At 37.9% G+C, this 18,095-nt stretch overlaps 2 protein-coding genes across 9 annotated transcripts in view; both read left to right on the top strand.

Annotated features, from left to right (window-relative positions):
* The first annotated feature begins 624 nt into the window (after window positions 1-624).
* On the top strand, window positions 625-16,745 carry ZBTB34 (zinc finger and BTB domain containing 34). 8 transcript variants are annotated; one of them, XM_066980476.1, is made up of 4 exons: window positions 630-760; window positions 4,016-4,075; window positions 5,694-9,289; window positions 10,535-16,745. In XM_066980476.1, exons 3-4 carry the CDS (start codon window positions 9,249-9,251, stop codon window positions 12,054-12,056), a joined length of 1,563 nt encoding a protein of 520 aa, XP_066836577.1. In that variant the 5' UTR covers window positions 630-760; window positions 4,016-4,075; window positions 5,694-9,248; the 3' UTR covers window positions 12,057-16,745. The 8 variants fall into 8 exon arrangements, with proteins under 8 accessions (XP_066836579.1, XP_066836577.1, XP_066836576.1 ...); XM_066980479.1 differs by lacking the exon at window positions 4,016-4,075 and having other exon boundaries at window positions 643-760; window positions 8,621-8,740; window positions 9,168-9,289; XM_066980478.1 differs by lacking the exon at window positions 4,016-4,075 and having other exon boundaries at window positions 625-760; window positions 9,168-9,289.
* Window positions 656-18,095, top strand: part of RALGPS1 (Ral GEF with PH domain and SH3 binding motif 1) — a 133,903-nt gene continuing 116,463 nt past the window's right edge. Inside the window, exon 1 of the mRNA XM_066980468.1 lies at window positions 656-760. The gene's annotated coding sequence lies outside the window, so the exon portion shown is untranslated. The remainder of the gene's footprint in view (window positions 761-18,095) is intronic.

Genomic DNA, 18,095 nt, shown 5'->3' with positions numbered 1-18,095 from the left:
CTGAAAACATATGCATGCTCTCTAAAGCAATTGGTGTAAGTTAAAAGGATGGTGTAATACAGGTGACTTTCTTAATTCCTAATTTATTGTGCTCAGTAAAGGTGGTAGTTTGCAGCTGGGAGGGAGTTCCTCTCCCAGAGGCTTGCTGTCTTCATCCAGGTGCACTTAGAACGGCCATGTAATCTGCAATGGGCCGGACACCCAGTGTTTAAAAGAAGAAGGGGGGGGGGGGGGGGGGGAGAGGAGCAAGAAAAGTTGATCTCAAAATATGTCAGATCAGACGTTTCCAGAAATTAATACTGCTGTAACACTAAGCTGTTCTTGGGAATCTGGCGTTTTGTTTTCTCTTTTCCAAATTCCTCGCTCCTGCTAACGTCTTGGAATGCGTGCTCCGAGGCAGAAGGAACGTTATTTCCCGCTGTTGTCCGCAGCTTTCAGCTGCAGCTTGAACTCTCTCATTTCTTCGTGCGGCAGCTCTGCGGCGAGGCAGACCCCAGGCCTCGCGGCCCGCGCCGCGCTCCGGGCCCAGCAGCGCGGGGAGGCGCCGAGACAGGGCCCGCCCCGCCCCGCCCCGCCCCGCCCCCCGGCGGCCTCGGGAGGGCTCTGCGCCCGCGGCCGGCGCGCGTCGCCGGGAAGCGGAAGCGCCACCAGCGGAATCGTTTCCGGGTGTGAAGAGCTGCGGGAGAGGGCGGGAAGCGGCGGTGGGAGCGGGCAGGAGACGGGCCGGGACCCGCCATGCGAGAGACCCCGACAGCCCCAGGTGAGCCGCGGGCGGGCCGGCCGCTGCAGGGGGCGTCGGGCCGGGGGCTGGGGCGGCGCTGCCGCGGGGGACGGAGGCGGCTCGGGGTAGGGGGTCCCGGCGCCCTGACAGGCCCCGCAGGGGCGGCGGCCCGGCGGGGCGGGCGGCCCCGGCGCCGCGAGGGGCTCGGTCCGGGCCTGTGCCGCGGGCGCCGTCTCGGCCCTGCGGCCGCGCGGCTCCCGGGCGCGAGCTGAGGCGAGCCCTGCAGCGAGCCGTGCGGCCGGCCGCCCGGGAGCCGCCGCGATGTCTCCGCTGCCGCGGCCGACCCCGGCTCCGTCGGGGTTGCTCCGCTTTCAGCCAGGTCTCGCCGAAAGCTGCCCTCGCGTAGCCTGAGCCTGTGGCTGGAGCGTGAGCTTGGTTTGCGAGCAGAGAGGCAGGACGCGCGTGTGTCTTGGCCTTTTTTAGTGCGAATGCGGCGCGGTGCAACTGGCGCGGTCGGCTTGGCTGGCTGAAGTGCTTTGAGACCCCAGTACCTTTTTTAGTGCTGTCCCCAGAAGTTGGTGGACCTTTCGGCTGTTGCTTTTCTGTTTGAGGAACTGGAAGTTCTAGTTAAGACTCAGTCTTCGTGAAGGCCCTTCAAAAGCTCTGCAGGTGCACGTGGCGTATGCAATTAGTTTTATTTAAAAATAAGTCAGTGGTGAAGGTACACTTGGAATAAATCTGAACTGCCTCATAAAAGCTGATGTGGGAGTTCCCAGTCACGGGGGGGGGGGGGGGGGGAGAGGGGGGAATAAAAGCGGTTTAGGTATATACGTGTTACAGAATTATCAGCATCTAGAATAGGAGGAGCCTGTGCTTTTTTGCCTCGTTAGTGAGAGCTACAAAATGCTTGGTGTATCAGAAGTAATGGAGTCAAAGACTGGGTGAATACTATGGGGAAAAAAAAGGAGGAAAGTGTACTCTTGAGGGCTACCTTAAACCTATTATAAAAATATCTAGAGAATATAGCTACTTCATTGCTTAAAATAAATCTTGAAGTCAAATAGTTATAATTTGATTAAGAGTGAGTAGCTAAAAAAAAAGAAAAAGGATGAAAAAAAGTAGGTAGATTAAAATGCATAATGCTAGCCAGTTATTTCCTTGATAATACATCATTTCTTATTATAATAGCAGAATGAAAGCTTGCTATCTCTTCCCACTTATTAAAGGCCTTACTATGCTCTCAGTTGTTTCCCTGATTCTGATAGTGACTTCTCTAAAGATGTATCTCAAAGTTGTCAGAAATTTAGGAAATAAAATATGTGGGGTATAAATATTCAGGATTAAATAAACAGTACTCAGAAGCTTGCATATTATGAAGTTGGTGCACAGAAGGAAACTGATCACTACTGGTAAGGTCTTACAGCTTTAAAGCATATGTGTCATAAATGTGCCTTTATTTCACTTAACTGACACAATACTTCTGCTGATCTTGGCTATCTGTGTTTTGCCTTCTGATAACTTTTTTTTTCCCATCTTTAGAAATACATGCATACCTGCAATTGCTTTTTTAGTAACTTGATTTCTAGGGCCAACATTTGGAGCTTATTTGTGTTCCGGTTTCTAATCATTGGGTGAACCTTTGTTTATCCATCTCTAGTTTCATATTTACTATTTTAATCACTTACATACAGGCAAGCAATTTTGAGAGGACTATTTGAGAATAAGGGAGGAAAGTGGTCCTTGGAATTCTGTTTCACAACTGCTCTGGATATTTGCTCAAATAAAATACTCTTTTTTTGTTGTTTGTTTGTTTTACTGTGAAATGCTAAATATGCAGTTCTGATAATTGCCTGGCTGCACCATACTGAGAGCTGTGAATAGCAATGTAGTTTTTACAATGTTAACGTTTGTGTGTGTGTGTATGTATATATATAAATGAATTGGTTTTAATGTTGATATTAAAATCATCCGCTCCTTCAAGTGGTTTTCTCAGGATGGCAAATGTAATTTTCCATTTTCTGTATAAACACTTGTTGCTATGTCTGTGAAGAGCTTCCCAGGAGTATACTCATCCTGTTGTTTTAGTGAGGTCAAAAATAAATCCTTTTCAATTCCTGTTAGACAAAAGTCAGAATTAATATGAATTTTTCTACAAAAACTGTATGGGACTAAAGTATTGCTCACCTATGAAAATGATGGGATTGTGTTCTGTGATGCCTTAGGATGGGAGTGCTTGCCTGAGAGACATGAATTTTGTTCTTGTAACTTTTTCTGTATTTTAATCCAAAATATGAGTGAAGCAGTCGTTTTTCAAAGCTGTTTCACCATAGACTGTTAAAAACTGTGCTGAGCTTAACAAAAGTTTGGTCAAGAAGCTCATGTAAACATAAGCTTGTGTTAGCTGTTTTTAATCATACTGGCAGTTTTTACCTGTTAGAGGCAAATCCAACAGAGTAATCTGTTGAATCAAACTGAAAAGAGTTTGGAGATCATTGTAAATGTAAAAGATGCCATAAGTAAAGGTCATTTTATCCTATTGGAGAAGCTACAAACAAAATGAAACAATGCTGCAACAGAAATATTACAGAACTTTCTCTTGTGCTGGAGCATCTTTTAGGAACTGCATATCAACTTGTTAAACTTCCATCTGAGTCGGAGAGTCACTTACATATTCTGAGAAAGCAAAATTCCGTGTTTATGCACAGTGATCTATTTGTGCTCTCCAGTATGTTTTAAGTTTAAATATGTCCGAGTGAGTTTAAAAACAAATATTACAAATCAAACCAAGCAAAAGTTGTTGTTTCTAGGTGTAGTAATGCTTCTAGAATTCAGCTTTGTAATTCTCTTGAAATCAAGAGTTCACAGAGTTAAGTAAAAGTGATTTAGGTAGTGACCTTGTTTAGCTTGAGAAGTCAGTCCATACTTGTTTAATATTCCGTTCAAGGGATGCTTTAAAAGAATATGGATGAAATTTTCACTTTGTTTACTCAAGTAGACAGCAGCCATTTCACCTCTATTAACAGCGTGTAAGTGTTCCACAAAAGACATGTTCACTTGAATTCAGTTTAATAGATTACAAACTGACATTCCTGTAATCTAAGCAATGAAGGAATACGGTATTGCTTTGAAATAAGTTGTTGTTGTAAGTGCATCTTATATTACTGCCTTTGTACCATAATTTTTTAACAAGGTTTTTAAGGCATTACATTTTTTGCCACAGTACAATTTCTTTCATCACAGTACTTCTTCCACCAGCTTTAAAGCCTGTTGCTCATGAAATTCTTTTGGTTTTAGGCAACTGCATTCATGAATTACTGCTATGAGGTAACATCTAGATGATCAGATTCTGAATGGGTACAGTAGTCTTCAAAGATTCCTTGCCTGCTCTAGTGCTGTGGTTTGTATAATACACATTAAGTGGCTTTTAAATGTTCGTTCTATATAGTGCAGTCAACATTTTGAAAAATCTATTTTGCATACAGACATACTTGATGTATTCCTTCTACCAGTCTTCAAGTGGTTCTTTGTCTTAAGTATCGAGTGCAAACATTCCTTCTAATCATTCTTTTCATTGCTTAAAGGAGTTGTTTGATATTTGTATGACTTAGCATATAAGCTGCATGGAGAACAGTGTCACCTTAGGTACATTTTCAGTCACCAGGAGGATGTTTCTGGCAGCGTGTTGTGTAGACCTGGAAATACTTGTGTGGATGAGCTGAAAATACATGAGAGCCTATTTTTATTATTTGCTGTGTATGTTTCTGGAAAACCCTTTAATGCAATTGATTTTTAAATCTATATTAAAATAAAAAAAGTGTTTAATTATCTCACTTGAAATAAGTATAAAATAACTTAGTCTCCTTCATGATCTTTAAAGGCTGCAGAGTTCTCAAGAAAATGGCTGTGTAAATTTAGGAAGAGTTGATACATTAACCCAATATTAAATATTTCCATAATACTGCTTACGTTATTTTAAGAATTTTATGGTTCTGCAAGAAAAAATCTCAGTTGGGAGAGAAGCTTTTTTGTTTTATTCATTTTTAAATGATGGTTTCTTCCCAGTTTTCAAAGACTGTTTAAAGCAGACTGTCATAAAGCAATGTCCTAAGAAATGCACTTAGACTATGACAGACCTGATTGCAGTTTTTCTTTGGTACAGCTAGCTTTAATTATTGTATCTAGTCTAATCCGAAGACTGTCAAAGGCAACTGAAAGAAGTGAAAGTAATGAAGATGTTGCCATAAATCTTCCACAATCACAGATGATTGGGTTACATTCATAGATTAAAAATACTTCTGAATGATGGTTTTGCAAGAATGTCTTAAGTTCTCACAGATGGAGTAGTAAATAATATGACAAAATGCAAGGGAGGTATGCGCTGATTAATAGAAATACCTGTTTCTTTTCTTGCTTATTCTCTGTTCTGAGCAGTAGCGTATGGTGTATCCATTCTTGGTGTCACAGGAGCACTTTATTTTTTTAGTCTTAGTTTTCCTTATGACCTTCCTAACTTTTATGCTTTTATGCATTTCTGTTTTCAAGCACTTTCCACAATAGTAATGTTTTTGTTTGTTTGTTGGTTTGCTAAGGAACTCATGTTGCTGAGCTAAAGAAAATGCAAGGGATCTTTACTTGCACCTTTGCTTGAGTTAAAATGAGCATAACGTATATCATTCACCTGTCTATGAGAACAGCAAACCATACATCAGCTAGTGAATGAAGGTAAACAGGTGCAGATTTAGAAGCAGAAACTAATATGATGCTGGCAAACGCACAGCTTCATGTTGTAGTTATATGATGCTTTCCTGCTGTTACTATATGATGTCAGTAAAATGAAATACCAAATTAGCTTTGTCATCATCTATTTTAGTTTTTACAAGTGTAATGAGAGCTTTCATAGAACAGTTTTTAAAGTATGTTTTTTTGAAATCTAACAAGAAATGTTAAATGCATGTCATTCTCATGTTCACAGGTTACTCCAATGAACACTTTTGTTTGAAGATAAAGGGCAGCGATCCACTGCTAGTAATTCATACTATGTTTTATGTTTGTGTAAGACCCTGATGAATAAATGTAATGCAAACTCAAAGAGAATTTATATGATTGCTTTGAGTGTGACTGGATGATCACCCACAGAAATAGACAGGAGACTCAACATAGCACTGCTGGAACTTAATGTGTGGTTCTGTGCCATGCTTCAAAAATTAGAATCATAAGGTTGGAAAAGACCTCCAAGATCATCTGATCCAACTGTCCCCATACCACCAACATTACCTACTAAACCTTGTTCTAAGTACCACATCCAGCCATTTCTTAAAAACGCCCAGGGACAGTGATTCCACCACCTCTCTGGGCAACCCATTCCAGTGCCTAAGTACTTCTTTCTGAGAAGAAATTTCTCCTAACTTCCAACCTGAGAAATCAGAAAGCCTTCATGAAATTTCTTGTACACATTTGTATGAAAACTTTAACCTTCCTGAATAAGTGGATCAAACTGTTTAACAGAAGACCTAGTTATAGACAGGTGCCCAGAGGTGGACTTAAATTTTATAGCACTTTAACCTAACATGGAACTGTCCAACAACAGGGATAAAAACCTAAAGCAAGACAAAATGCATTACTTTGTAACAGTGAGGTTCCCAAACATTACTGTGAGTTGTCTTGGCTCTCACCAGTCCCCCAAATGCTAGAGCTTGTATAATACACATCTTCATTCTGTAGTGGTCTTGGTCTTAACACAGATTGACTCCATATGTGCTGAAATATCATGGAAGGTATTGGACATAACTTCTGACTACTTATTAATTTTTTCTTCTTCTCTGCTAATTCTCTAAATATTTGTTATGTGAGTCAAAGTAGTTACCGTTCCATTGTTTTGAGAAGCAAAGACTGGATGGTTAACTGTAGAAAGAATGTTTGTGATTTATTTTTTAGTTTGTTTTGTTTTTGTTTAGAGCATACAGTGGATGTGTCCATAGCTAATTTGCCTTTTAGAGTACTTCTCTGCTTCAGTTTAATGTGAATTTCCTCACCCTAAAAGATTAGTAAGACACTTCAACGTGGAAGAAACTGTTTAAAAAAAAAAAAAAAAAAAAAAAGCTTGAGGATTTCTTCTTTGCCAGGCTTCATCAGAAATACTTCAAGCATAAATCACATTGTCTTGAAAGAGCTACTGGCTTGCCAGTATTGGTGAATAATCAAGTACTATTATGGTACAGTACCCTGCTGAACAATAATCTGCTTAACTCTACTGGAATTGGATTCTGGGTCTGCTAGCTTTATTCTGCATGCAAACATAATAAAAACTTTTTGTGTATGGGGAATATATTTCAAAGATGATTTTCTAGATAATGAAATTGGGGATTTATATGAATAAGTAAGATCATTCTTCCTCTAATCATTACTCATCAGTAAAACATTGCCATTGGTGCCTGCCTCTCTTACTTGTAATACCCAGATTTTTCCTCAGGTCTTATCTCCCCAAATCTGTGCAAGAAAGTTGGTGTGCCCTGGTACTAACCCTAGCAAAATTACTACAGTCTCAGTCCAGTTCCTGCTATTGTCCTGCTACTCGCAAACGTGGTGTTCGTTGACAAATTCCTTCATCTAGAAATGTTTGAGAGTTTAGCCAAAAGCAAAAGACGGGTTCCCTTCTGTCAGAGGCTGCTGCTGTGTAAAATTCTTGTTACTTTACACTTTCTACAGAAGTTTTCAGGATCCCAGGAAGCATGTGTTTTCAGAGGAAGAAACTGACATTGCAACAAGAGCGTGCTGTAGATTCTTCTTTTTTAAGAACAGCGGGGCGTCCACTGCTTTTTGGGCTATACTTGATGTGTTTGCTTTCAAAGCGATACCGTATGTCCCTATGTTCACTACACTGACAAGCAACCTCACAAACCTTTAACTCCATCATCCTTTCCATTCCCTACCAGGATTTGTGCTGTTTATTCTCCTGAAAATGGTAATAGTAACTTCCTCTGTTTCCTAAGAGGAAGTTGAAACAGTTCTCAGAACAAGGCTGTAGAATTGCTTATAGATATACATGCCCATGGATTTGGGAAGGAGTCCTTGAGGGGTCCCTTCCAACTTGGGATATTCTATGATTCCATGGAGAGAGTTAGAATTTCTAACAGTTATGATGTGCAAGTACTGCCGAGTATCCCTTTTCTCTCAGTGACCCCATCTTCCTGTCTCTCATGCTTTCCCTAGTATGTGTTTACAGTACCTTTGCAATGCGTGGCCATCTCCTAGGGGGTGTGAATTCATCTAGACGTGCCAAGATGCCTTGATCAGAAGAATGAAATTGTGGGCTTTTTTTTTTTTTCACAGTAAGACATAAAGTACCCATCATCTTTCTACTTAAGGGCTCCTATCCCTATCCCATTCCTTCTGTCTGTACTAATGCTTGTGGTGACTATATTTTAATATTTTGTCTGGGACTACGTTGTTTTCCATTTCACTGAATAAAGAGCCCTTAGGGAAGTACAGTGCAAGGAGAAAGGCCACTGGCTAAATATGACAAACTGTTTCTGTACATTCTGTACATTAAAAAAAAAGGAATAACTTCTGATGGAATTTGGGTGAGGCTTGATTAGGATCTGGTTCCTGAGATCAGAGATCTGTAAAGATGTAGGAATGACAAATTATCACTGCTGGGGACTGGTCTTACAGTTTGTACATAGCTCTCAACCTAGGTAACAGCTCTCCGTGTTGTTTCAGGTCAACAAAAACCCTTCAAATGAGCAAAGAAAAGCTCAGTCAGGAACGTTGCACCTGTGTATAGTGTATAAATCCCACAAATCAAAGGTAGTGACCTATGTGGGGTTGGTAAAGAAACCTGATGCCCTGTCAAACAAAATTGATGTTGACAAATATGTATCCTTATTGCTGAGAATGCAGTCTTCCCAATGGAGTGGATGCAAGCTAGGAACTTGGACAGTGGTTCTCTGTGCAGCATGGAGGGATGCTCAGAATACCAAGGTTAATCTTCCAGTTTAATTGCTCCATCGTTCACTTGAGGTTTGTTTGTTTGTTTGTCACGTTTGATTTCTGGTTTATGCCTGACTTGTTTCAGCTCACAAGCACTGAATCATTCTGTAGCTTTATTTGCTGACTGAAGGAACTGTCCTGCCAAAGCTATCTTTGTATGGATGGCTGTGATCATATCAGTTCTGTTAACCATTTTAATCTTTATTTCCATCATCAGTCAAGTGAAATACAATTTACTGAAGTTTTCTCAGTAATGGTAGTCGAGTCAGGAAGCTGGCTGTTTTGTTTCTCTGCTGAAAGGAACTTCCATTTGTGAAGACAATGAACCTTAGTTTTAGGTGACAGCTCCAGTTCTTCCTTGTAAATCTTTTGTCATATTCCTACCTGTTGATTTTGTTTTTTACAGTGCCTAAATTTTCGTAATTTGATTTAAAATTGTTCATATGTCCTATTACAGCATGTAACATAAGACACAAATAGAAAAAAAATCTGCTAGTATGTTGTGATACATTGGACATGCTTCCTGCTTCAGAAGTCAATGGATGATGTTGAGATCTGTTTGTCCAATTGGAAAAGCAGGTATGATGGCTATATTACGACTTCTGCATTAATAAGAACAAGAATGACAATGAAAATATGAAGATTCTTGGGTACTTGATTGCAGGCCTAATCTTAGAAATATAGGATAGTCTGCTACAGACATTCTCGGGGAACAAGTGTGTATTTGCTTTTTACAATAATATAGGGTAGTACCTTTCTCTAGATCTTATTTTGAAATGTATACATTTCGCTAAAGCTCTTGGAACATCCTTTCCCATTGTATCAAGAAAGTTTTAGTACTAATGGCTTTGGAGTTATGTTGAACTTAATTGGCAAATCATCTTAGTTAAGAAGGCAGTGCAGTGTCAGATGAGCTTCAAAGCTGGGGAGGGGGCACGGGGGAGAGGGCAGCAGGCAATAGATGAAAACCACAAAAAGAAACTCAAAAAATTGAAAGTTCGTGGGTGGCTCCCACACTTTTCCTTCAAAAATGCTGCCTTGCATATTGACACGTTCATTGTTATCTGGAAACCTCTGGCACACTGGGTAAACAGTTCAGAATTGAGTCTACACTCTGATATTTCCTTCAATTAGGATTCCTTGTTTTTTGATGTAAATACTGAATGATTGATTTATTTCTTTAATAAGTATTGAGAGTATTTTCTCAAGAGGTAAATGTTTGTCTAAACAGAAATGCCGTTGATGTCAAATTTATTTCAGAGCTGAATATACTACATATCTAGACCTAAAAAATACATTTTAAAAATATTTTAATGTTTGCGTTTGTATGCATATACATACATGCACACAACTGTGGTTTTTCTTCATAAGGTTTTTCAAACTTCGTGAAATACCTTTCAAAAATTATTCTTGGACAATTTAAAAGTGCAGTTCCCTGCAAGTATCAGTGTAGTCTCTTAAGACAGTAAAGATTCTGAAGTTTTTGACCTGCTTTAGTGACTTTAATATTAGGATTCTGTTAGGAGGTTGGGGACTGCAAAGTTTCTTTTAGGTTAAACATAGACTATCCCAGGGACCCTGTGATGTGTTATAAGCAATTGAATTGTGAATGTTGCAGAGGGATAATTTGATAGCAATGCAAGAGATCAGTAGATCAAGACTCTGCTTTTTCTGTTACATAAGTATTTATACCAACTGTTTTGTTGACACCCACCTTAAACAGATCAATGTGGTAATTTAACCTCAACATGTGTAAGCATTTATTTTTGAAACGGAAAACTCTGTATTCATTCTCAGTTGTAAATCTTCTCACTTTTCTTTCAGATTCCATTTTACATCAGTAGAAATGGACAGCAGCAGTTTCATTCAGTTTGATGTGCCTGAGTACAGCAACACTGTTCTGAGCCAGTTAAACGAACTCCGCTTGCAAGGAAAGCTGTGTGACATAATTGTGCATATTCAGGGTCAGCCATTTCGAGCCCATAAAGCTGTCTTAGCTGCCAGTTCTCCATATTTCCGTGACCATTCAGCATTAAGCACCATGAGTGGCTTATCTATATCAGTTATTAAAAATCCCAATGTTTTTGAACAATTGCTTTCATTTTGTTACACTGGAAGGATGTCCTTACAACTGAAGGATGTTGTTAGTTTTCTAACTGCAGCTAGCTTTCTACAGATGCAGTGCGTCATTGATAAGTGCACACAGATACTGGAGAGTATTCATTCAAAGATCAGTGTTGGTGATGTTGACTCTGTCACTGTTGGTGCTGAAGAAAATTCAGAAAATCGCAATGGAGTTAAAGATGGCAGCTATTTTGCCAACCCCATTGAAATATCTCCCCCCTATTGCTCTCAGGTGCGACAGTCAACAGCAAGCAGCGATCTTAGGATGGAAACTACTCCAGGCAAAACTCTGCGTAGTCGACTGCAAGAAGAAGGGCATTCAGATCGAGGAAGCAGCGGGAGTATTTCTGAATATGAGATTCAGATTGAAGGTGATCATGAGCAAGGAGACCTGATAGTAAGGGAAAGTCAGATTGCAGAGGTGAAAGTTAAAATGGAAAAGTCTGACAGGCCAAGTTGCTCTGATAGCTCTTCCCTTGGTGATGATGGATATCATACTGAAATGGTGGATGGAGAGCAAGTGGTAGCAGTAAACGTTGGCTCCTATGGGTCTGTCTTGCAACACGTTTATTCATTTACCCATGCCTCATCACAGGCTGCAGGTGTGTCTGAAACTTTTGGAAGCCTGAGCAATTCAAGTCCCTCAAGGTCAATGCTGAGCTGTTTCAGAGGGGGTCGTGCACGCCAAAAACGGGTATCCACTGGTCATTTACATAGTGATGTTCAGGGCTTGGTGCAAGGGGCTGACAGTGATTCTATGGTGAGTAACGCAGGATACGAAAATAGTCCACGGGAGAGAAATACAAGAGGTCATTGGTATCCATACAATGAGAGGCTGATTTGTATTTACTGTGGCAAGTCTTTCAACCAGAAAGGGAGCCTCGATCGGCACATGCGATTGCACATGGGAATAACTCCTTTTGTGTGCAAATTTTGTGGAAAGAAATATACCCGCAAGGACCAACTTGAGTATCATATTCGCGGTCATACAGATGATAAGCCCTTTCGCTGTGAGGTCTGTGGAAAATGTTTTCCTTTCCAGGGTACGCTAAACCAGCATTTGCGAAAGAATCACCCTGGAGTAACAGAAGTAAGAAACAGGGTAGAGTCTCCAGACAGAACAGAAGCTTTTGTGGAACAGAAAATAGATAATGATGCTTCGGCTTCTGAAGCTATGGATTCTAGTATGGAAATTCATGCAATGTCTAGCACATCTGATTAAAATATTACATTCTCTAAGTGCAACGCAAACAAGCACATTAATAATGTATTTTTTAAAAATCTTTTATTCTTTTAGTAATCTTCATTACAAGTATAACAGCCTTTTAATTTTCCTGACCTTCTGGAAATCAGTGTGAAATGGTTTCTGGAAAAGACTACATAAGTATTATTTGCTTCTGTAGGAGGTTGGGCTGGTTTTTTTGTGTTTGTTTGTTTGTTTGTTTTTCCACTTTTGAAGATGCTCAAAATATAAAAAAACAGTGTGCTGGGGAATGGATGGGAAGAGTCTGCTAAGGTGTCCCTACTGGTTGATCTGGTAAGACACAAATTCCAGTGGAGAAAGATATTAAAATAAGATTGGCAGCTCCGCTGGATACACCAAGAAGCTGTAGTCTCGCTTATTTCTTAAATCCTGTTGCTGATAAAGAGGGTTACACAGCAGTGGGGAGAGAGAATATTATATATTTGATTCCTTCCATGTGTTCCAATGAATTGTGCTTGTTTTTCCAACTGTTTTTGGTAGTTAGTCTGTTTATATATATAAATTTGCTTTATATATATATGAAATGCTTTCACTTTCCCTATTCTGGTTGAAGTGAATGTAAAAGTATGTCAAGGTTTATACCATGTACCATTCTTTCAACTACTAGGTCTCCTCTCTGCCTAGGATTTAGGACTTCAGACTTTGGGAGGATGCTTTTGTTTTTAGAAGAATGTTTGGTTTTCATCTTATTAAACTATTACTTTGTGTGCAGAAGTGAGCAAAGTGAATTACCTTGTTTTAATTGCTTTGCTTTATAACATTTTTAAACCAAATGCCATAAATCTATTAAATTATGGTTAAATTGTTAAGGGGTTTTGTTAGTTGTCTAGAACATAAACTGGACAACCTGTGGTGCTGACCTTTTTATATATATAGAGATAGATATATATCTATATATATATTAAAAAAAAAAAAAAAGAAAACTAATAGCAAACCCAGAAGTAGCATTGTGGTTTTAAATGTGTTTTTACTGGCCTCAGAATCTACCTTCATTTCGTACTGTAGAAGTATACCAGGTAACTAAATTTAACTTTATCACTCTTCACGGTTGGTTGATACTAACCTGAGAGGTATCTTGTAGTTTAAACTACAGTATTTCCAAGCAGTGTTTTAACAGGTCTCTTCACAGAGAGCTGTTTTCAGGTGCACATTGACTTCCTACTTACAGCTCCAAGTGATACGTTAGCACTTGGAATTTGTACTTTTTTGTATTTAAAAAAAAAAAAAAACAAAACACAAATACTCTATGGGAACTTCAAGCAATATGTCTGTTATTTCATGTGCAAGTATTACAGAGTTGCTGTGGCTTCCCTATTCAGTGGTTGTTTTCTGTATAAAGGAACTACCAACAACTTTAAAAATACTCTAAATATTGTTGTTTCACCAAATGTTTTTTTTATTATGGTGCTAACTTCATCATTTAGGTCAGTATAATATATTAAAATGTGAAACCTAATGGTAACCATTAAGCAAAATAGAAAAAAGAAATAAAAAAAAAAAAATAGTTTCAGACCTCAAAAGCATGAGCTGGCAAACACTACTGTGTAAATTCTACCTGATAAGCAAAATTAAATTAACCACATGCATCTTTAAAATACATTCTTTATATAATTGGGCCTTATGCTTTATTTAGCAAATATTGAAAATCCATCTGTGAACATGTTGTCTGAGTCCTGGAATTTAGAAAATATAGTCTCATTCTTAAGTTACAGGAAAGCAAAAAGATAGGTTTGATATCTTGTAATGCTTTTTGGGCTCCTGTGAAGTTGGGGCATATTTGTGTAGTAGCTTTATTGAATACACTAGTTCTTAATATTGTGACAGTCTGCAATAAGATTTTTATTAAATACCAACTTACAGTAAAAACCCACCAGCTCCTCTGGAGCAGCTTCAGTTGAATTGAGTACATAATTTGCCTCTTTGTCCTAAAAATGCCTAAATAAAGAGGTGCAGGGAGGTGAGATGATGTTTCTCTCCTTGAACCAATAGAACTGTTATTTTCAGTAAGGGAAATTGTATGTCTGTGTCTATGGGAGGTAGTCTGTATGTTTACCCACTTAAAAACAGGTTGGTGTTTCTGATACTGTTTTTTCTCATGTTTGCTTTAAGTAATTAAATTAAAAAAAAAAATGTTTTGACACATTAAGTTTGAGACATGTAAAATCCAAGAAATGTACAGTTATTCTTAACCCTTTATCTTGGACCTGTGCTGTGGTGCCTTTGGTGTGACTTTTTTTATGGAAGTATGAGTTGAAGATTGCAGGATATGGGCACTAATTTTATATTTCTTGAATTTCTGTGTCACAATCTTAACATTATTTAAATCTAGTTCTTTGTATTTGTAAATTTATTGAACTGGTTTGAGTTTACCAAAGAGTGACTTATCCAAACTTGTCTCTGACAAAAGAAAAAAAAACAAGGAAAGAAAAATCACACAAAAACAACAACAAAAATTACTTTGATTGTACAGGTTCAGGTTCAGAACATTGTAACAGGACTGTTAAGGGGCAGGAAGTGATCACTTTTTCTACAAAACCATGATTCATCAGTTTGCAAGTTTTACTTGCTCCTGTTCACGTTGATATGCCATTTACCTTTTCCACTGCTAGCAGTGTTAAGAATTACCAAGCCATAACACAGTACTGTAAAGTTCAGCAGTGCTTCAAAGGATACATAAAACATCATTGAACATTACATTTACACTTACAAAGTGTGTGACTCTGGTAGAAAGCGAACTTCAAACCTGGCAACAGCAAATAAATTGTGCCTTGTCACATAATGGTATGCCAGGTTTAACATTGTCATGATACATGAAGCATTATCTAATTGAAGTTCATTTCACAAGTCCACCAAAACAGAGTATGCTGTGTTATTTTAAGCAGATTATGGAAGTACTGTACAGTGTCTTGTTTCTGTACAGTTTTAAGTTAGCACAGAATTGTTACACATTTCATTTACAATAAATGCAGAAGTCAATAAAATATGTGAAAAAATATTTGACAGCAAAATAAATCATGAAATTATATAGGCTGGTTCATAATTGAGTCTCTTAATCTACCTTTTTATTATAGACAAATGTGAAAACAGTGACAGTGTCCTTTTCTCTAGATGTTTAACCAATTATGACAAACTGTGAAAATAAAGGATTTTATATCTTTGCTAATGTTTGTGGTTTTAAACAGTTAGTTTACTTAATCAGTTATCTTCCATATTATTTTTAAACCTGTAAATACAGTTAGAAAATAGCTTTGTAAATACAGTATATTAGCAGTTCAGTTTGGTCAATAAGTCTTCAGGATTGGCTCTGCTTTTTTAGTGTGAACTCTTTCAATAGCATAAAGGATACTGTCGATTTACTGTTCAGCAGAATATAATGTAGGCCTAAATTGATAGTTTTTAATGCAGTCTTCCCAAGCATAAAGTAACATTTTATGCTGAAGCCTTTGGTTTACTTTTAGATAAAACAATGAGGCCTCATAATATGTTTAGTCTGAACTTTAGGAAGAACAGCAGGAATTAAATCAAGGGCTGGGAAAAGATTGAATGAGCTTTACCTTTAAAAATATCTTATTTGACCTTTTGTATTAGTTGACTGTGATTCCTTTATTGACATTTTTCTAAACAGGTTTCAGATGAAACCATTGAAAGGGACTCAAATATGCAACACCTAATCTATTTTCCAAGGGAGTTTTACCCTTGAATGGTGCTTTTTGACTGGTCAGGGTTATTTATTAAATTTTATATTTGAAAGTATTTGGGGAATTGTGTAAATTCTTTATATGAATCTGTTTAGTTCATTAACTGTAAATTTCATAATACTCAGTGATTGAAACAGAAGTTTAGTGAAGTCATTCAAAATGTTCAAAGTTTATAATCTGTGTGTATTTTACATATCTTTTAACAAGTGCCAGAATAGTTGTATTTAATATTTTAGATTTAATGCTCCTTGCACATCCCTGTGGCAGCATTACGTTAGTTATGCAAGTTTACATTAAAAAAAAAAAAAAAGCCTGGGACACGTTCCTGTATTTATTTCTTCAGGGGATGTGAAGCTAATTTTCAGTAACTGAGCAGGTTTGCTTCTAGTTTACCTAAGTAACTCCTGCTATAGCAAATAAAACTAACTGCTGTCTCTCCAATTTACATATGCTATGAATGCAGCCTTTGGACTTGTATTGCAAGCCTCTGGTTGTATATCTGATTAGAGGTAGAGCTCTTGCACGATTTAAAGTGTGTGTTTCTGACTGAAAATTTGTATTTTTAAATAACTTTTATTTGTATGGTTGTTTATCATGATAAATATTTGAACAGTTTGAATGACTTGACTTGGTGTTATTATCTTGCAATATAAACCGGTAACCTCACAACTCCACACTTCATCACCATATGAAGTAAATGAAGCTAGCTAAGCTGATGCTGTAACAATTAACTTGCCATTAAGGATTATTTTGTAGCATGAATTTTAAAATATTTATTCAAATGATATTTTACTCTTGTATTCACTTTGTTTTTAGATTTGTGACATGAATATTTCAGTGCTGCTTTATTTTGTTCTGATGAATTTGTTTCTTGCTTGTAAATTGCTTTTTTTATGGTATAAAGTCAATGGGAATTGCTGTTTGTAAATTAAAATGCTTCTAGAGCAAACCTATGGTGTCGGTGTCTACAATTATATATTTAATTAGCAGTGGACTTCAGGAAAAGCAGCTACAAAAAGTTGTGGTTTAATACTTATGTACCTCCTAGAAATCAAAAAGCATTAGAGACAAACTACTCTTGAAGTTTCTCTTTTTTGCCAGCATCATGTGTTTAGTTCTGAACAAATGATCATTTCAGTATTGTGCTCCAAAACTGTCCAACCCTCAAAGCAGAACAAGAGCAACAGAAACAAAAAAAAATGGACTGGCAATCTGCCCAACACCAAGCTAGAGGTAAGTCAGTTGGGCAGGGAGGTATATTTCATTTCCAGAGCAGCGTTTTGTTATGCCGTATGTAACAGTAGAGCTAATACTGTTCTCACCAAGTGTAGGATACATATTCTAGCCCACAAGCTTGAATTTAACGTGAGTATCCAGCAAATGATTAGCTATTTTTAGCTTGCAGAGCCTTAGCTTGTTTCATGGCAGCTGGCTCTTTAAGTGCCTTTGTGACAAGCAACTTCTAGGAGGAGTTAATACATCCTAAACAAAGTGTATACTGTCACTGATTTGCTGAGATAGACTCATACTTCCTGGGGCAAGTAGAATCTTGCAGAAAGACAGGTTATACTATTAAATTTGGTTTAAATTTTACTAGTGTTGTTCCCAACTTTTCATTGTGTTTGATATGTATACTAGCAAAGATTTTGTTCTATAATAAACCTGAATGAAATTTAAGCGAGTTTTAAACGATGTGGCAGCAAATGATGTGTTTATATTGTGTTAATGCAGCTGAAGAATCTTGACTGGCTCTGAATTTTGGGAGGGGGATGGGGATGTTGGTTTTTTTAGTCTTATATGTTACAGGCAGATCCAGAATGAATAACTATTCTAAAAAATGTATCTGTTCCATTTCCCTTGCTTATAGCATCTGAAAACTCAAGTAATGCAGAGTAGGGTACACAAGACATGACTTAAGAATAGAAGAGATGTAGCATTGCTTTTATGTGAGGGAGGAGAGCAGAGAAACAGAACCTAACATACTTACTAGCTTTAGTAAATTCCTACCCCCACTTTTTTTTTTTTAAGATGGTGAATTGTTTCATCTTGTTGAGTAGCCATAGGGGGTTAGAAATAAGTCATGGCAAAGCTGTGTCCACAGAACTTAATGCACCTAACTTATGGAAATGTGGTTTTCAGTAAGAATGTGATGTATGTCTTTGCACAATCAGCAACATACATGCATAACGTGTGCAACAGCATCTGGATAGCATGCCCTATAGCACACATGATACTGTGAATTATAAAATTAATGTAATAAAACATTATTTAAATGGCATTTTTTACTTCTTTTTTTTAA

The sequence above is a fragment of the Anser cygnoides genome, chromosome 20, assembly GCF_040182565.1.
Source record: "Anser cygnoides isolate HZ-2024a breed goose chromosome 20, Taihu_goose_T2T_genome, whole genome shotgun sequence".
Lineage (NCBI taxonomy): Eukaryota > Metazoa > Chordata > Aves > Anseriformes > Anatidae > Anser > Anser cygnoides.
The sequence above is the reverse complement of the archived record's forward strand: the minus strand, read 5'-3'. Positions and strand labels throughout refer to the sequence as shown.

Coding starts and splice junctions, on each gene's coding strand:
- ZBTB34 (XM_066980478.1), top strand. CDS start 9,249: ATGGATGATGTTGAGATCTGTTTGTCCAATTGGAAAAGCAG. Junction 9,290..10,534: donor TTGTCCAATTGGAAAAGCAG/GTATGATGGCTA, acceptor CTTTTCTTTCAG/ATTCCATTTTACATCAGTAG.